At 44.3% G+C, this 1,844-nt stretch overlaps 1 protein-coding gene across 1 annotated transcript; it reads left to right on the forward strand.

Moving 5' to 3' along the window:
* Positions 1-282: 282 nt before the first annotated feature.
* On the forward strand, positions 283-1,747 carry MELLADRAFT_86318 (uncharacterized protein; the record flags this gene model as incomplete). Its single annotated transcript, XM_007409778.1, has 5 exons — positions 283-332; positions 403-482; positions 547-917; positions 991-1,279; positions 1,344-1,747. 5 exons carry the CDS (start codon positions 283-285, stop codon positions 1,745-1,747), a joined length of 1,194 nt encoding a protein of 397 aa, XP_007409840.1.
* Positions 1,748-1,844: the final 97 nt, after the last annotated feature.

Here is a 1,844-nt window from a genome sequence, read left to right on the forward strand (position 1 = left end):
GGTGATGGTGCTCAACCTACCCTGTCTAACCGCTCAACAACTGCTTCAAAATACAAACAATACTCAACCAAACCCATCCCACCCTAACAGTGCCACTATCAACACTGATATACCACTCAGCAAGATCACTTTACAAAACTACCGAGTCAGGTCAAGAACTACTGGCCCATCGGACGCATCCAAGAGCAATTAGATAAGCAGAAAACCACAAACCACCAGATCAGCGCAGCCGTAATCACCGAAGGACAAGCACTCATGGCTAGTCTTGACCATAGTCTTCATATGATTGCTATGATTTCAGGAGTCGACATAGACAATTTGAAGCGCTCATTGTAAGTTTAAACAAAATTACACTACCTATAACACCTTCACTTACATGACCATTTTGTATTGGCATCACAGGGGCTTGAAGGGAGGAAGTCACGCCGAAAACACGTGGCATCGGTGGCTGTCTTTTGCACTTGAGGCCAATAAACATCCAAGTGAGTCATTTTTACGGTCTTTATAGAATTTTGTAGTTGAACACCAATCTTGCATCTTTTCCAGTGCCTCCTAGAGGGTCTCCAAACTCCTCTGAGCTTCTCACGATCCGCAATCAAGCTAATTCGAAGGCTTATCAAGCTCTCAAAGACGAAGAACTCGATGTTTTCACAGCCGAAATCTTCTTCTCCCTCGGAGGTTACCCAGACTACTCTTCAATAGTTATACCGGAGGATAATGTACACGGAGACTCTGAAATACTAGTTCCAGAAGTTCCTAAGCTGGCTCCTGAGGAAGAAGAACTGTACCGTCCTATCTATAACCGACTTGTCGATCAGGATAAGGTCACCAGGGACCGCGAGCTGAATACACCCAGCAACTCATCTCGAAAAGAAGAGAAACGCTCGCTACAATGTATCAAAAAGATAGCACAGCATGTAAGTCCTTCAATGGCTATTCTATCTGAGAAGAAACCATCAGATTAATTTTGCTTACTAACTTTCTTTCCAGCTTGCGCGGGACCATCAACTAGTTGGCCTAGAATATTATCTTATCGCCTGTAGTAATACAACTGTAGGTGGTGGATGGTGTCGGGAGTATACGAGTCGTGACGAGATATCTACGTGGGTTTCGACCAAGGCTAACCTGCAAGAGGTGTTTCCCTTATACTGTCAGCATCGGGCTACCATTGAAGAGGTGAATACTGTGGCAGCCAAAGCCAAACCCAATGATCCTAAACCACCAAATAAATCCGACCAAGATAAGAAGAAACTAGGTGGGCTATTGAACAAAATGGTTGGTACGTCAATACCTCAGCTTTTCACTTCATTCAACGTGTGGGCTGATGATACCTTGTTCCCTAGATGATCTCATCGGGTATCACCCTGCTCATGGCTTTCCCCGTGTCCCCGATCCTGTCTGGGCCATCACCGATCGCAAAATACCGATTATTGTTGAGCGTGATGATGACTCAGAGATGACCCCCGAGGAGTTTTCCCTTGGTTTCAATGGCATGAATGCAAGAGCTCGACGTCACTGGCTTGCCGACATTGACAGTGGTAAATTTAGGATCAAGAAGAAGGTTACAAGCAATGAAAGTGATGCAACAGGTGCTGGTACATCTGGTTTGAACGATACTAGTGCAGCTACTAATTCCAATGATCAACAAACAACTGATACACACGATGATAATCAAGTAGACACGAATGATCTGGGAAACGGTAATGCAGCAGCACAGGCTGATCTTGATGGGGAGCCATTGAATTGAGTTTGTAGCTTTTCATATTGTAGAATGGATTGCAATCGGGAATCTCATGGATATCTTGATCAAACAGTGACGATTTCTATAATGTTTCATCCGTTTT

This window comes from Melampsora larici-populina (genome assembly GCF_000204055.1).
Source record: "Melampsora larici-populina 98AG31 unplaced genomic scaffold MELLAscaffold_17, whole genome shotgun sequence".
In the NCBI taxonomy this organism is placed as follows: Eukaryota; Fungi; Basidiomycota; class Pucciniomycetes; order Pucciniales; family Melampsoraceae; genus Melampsora; species Melampsora laricis-populina.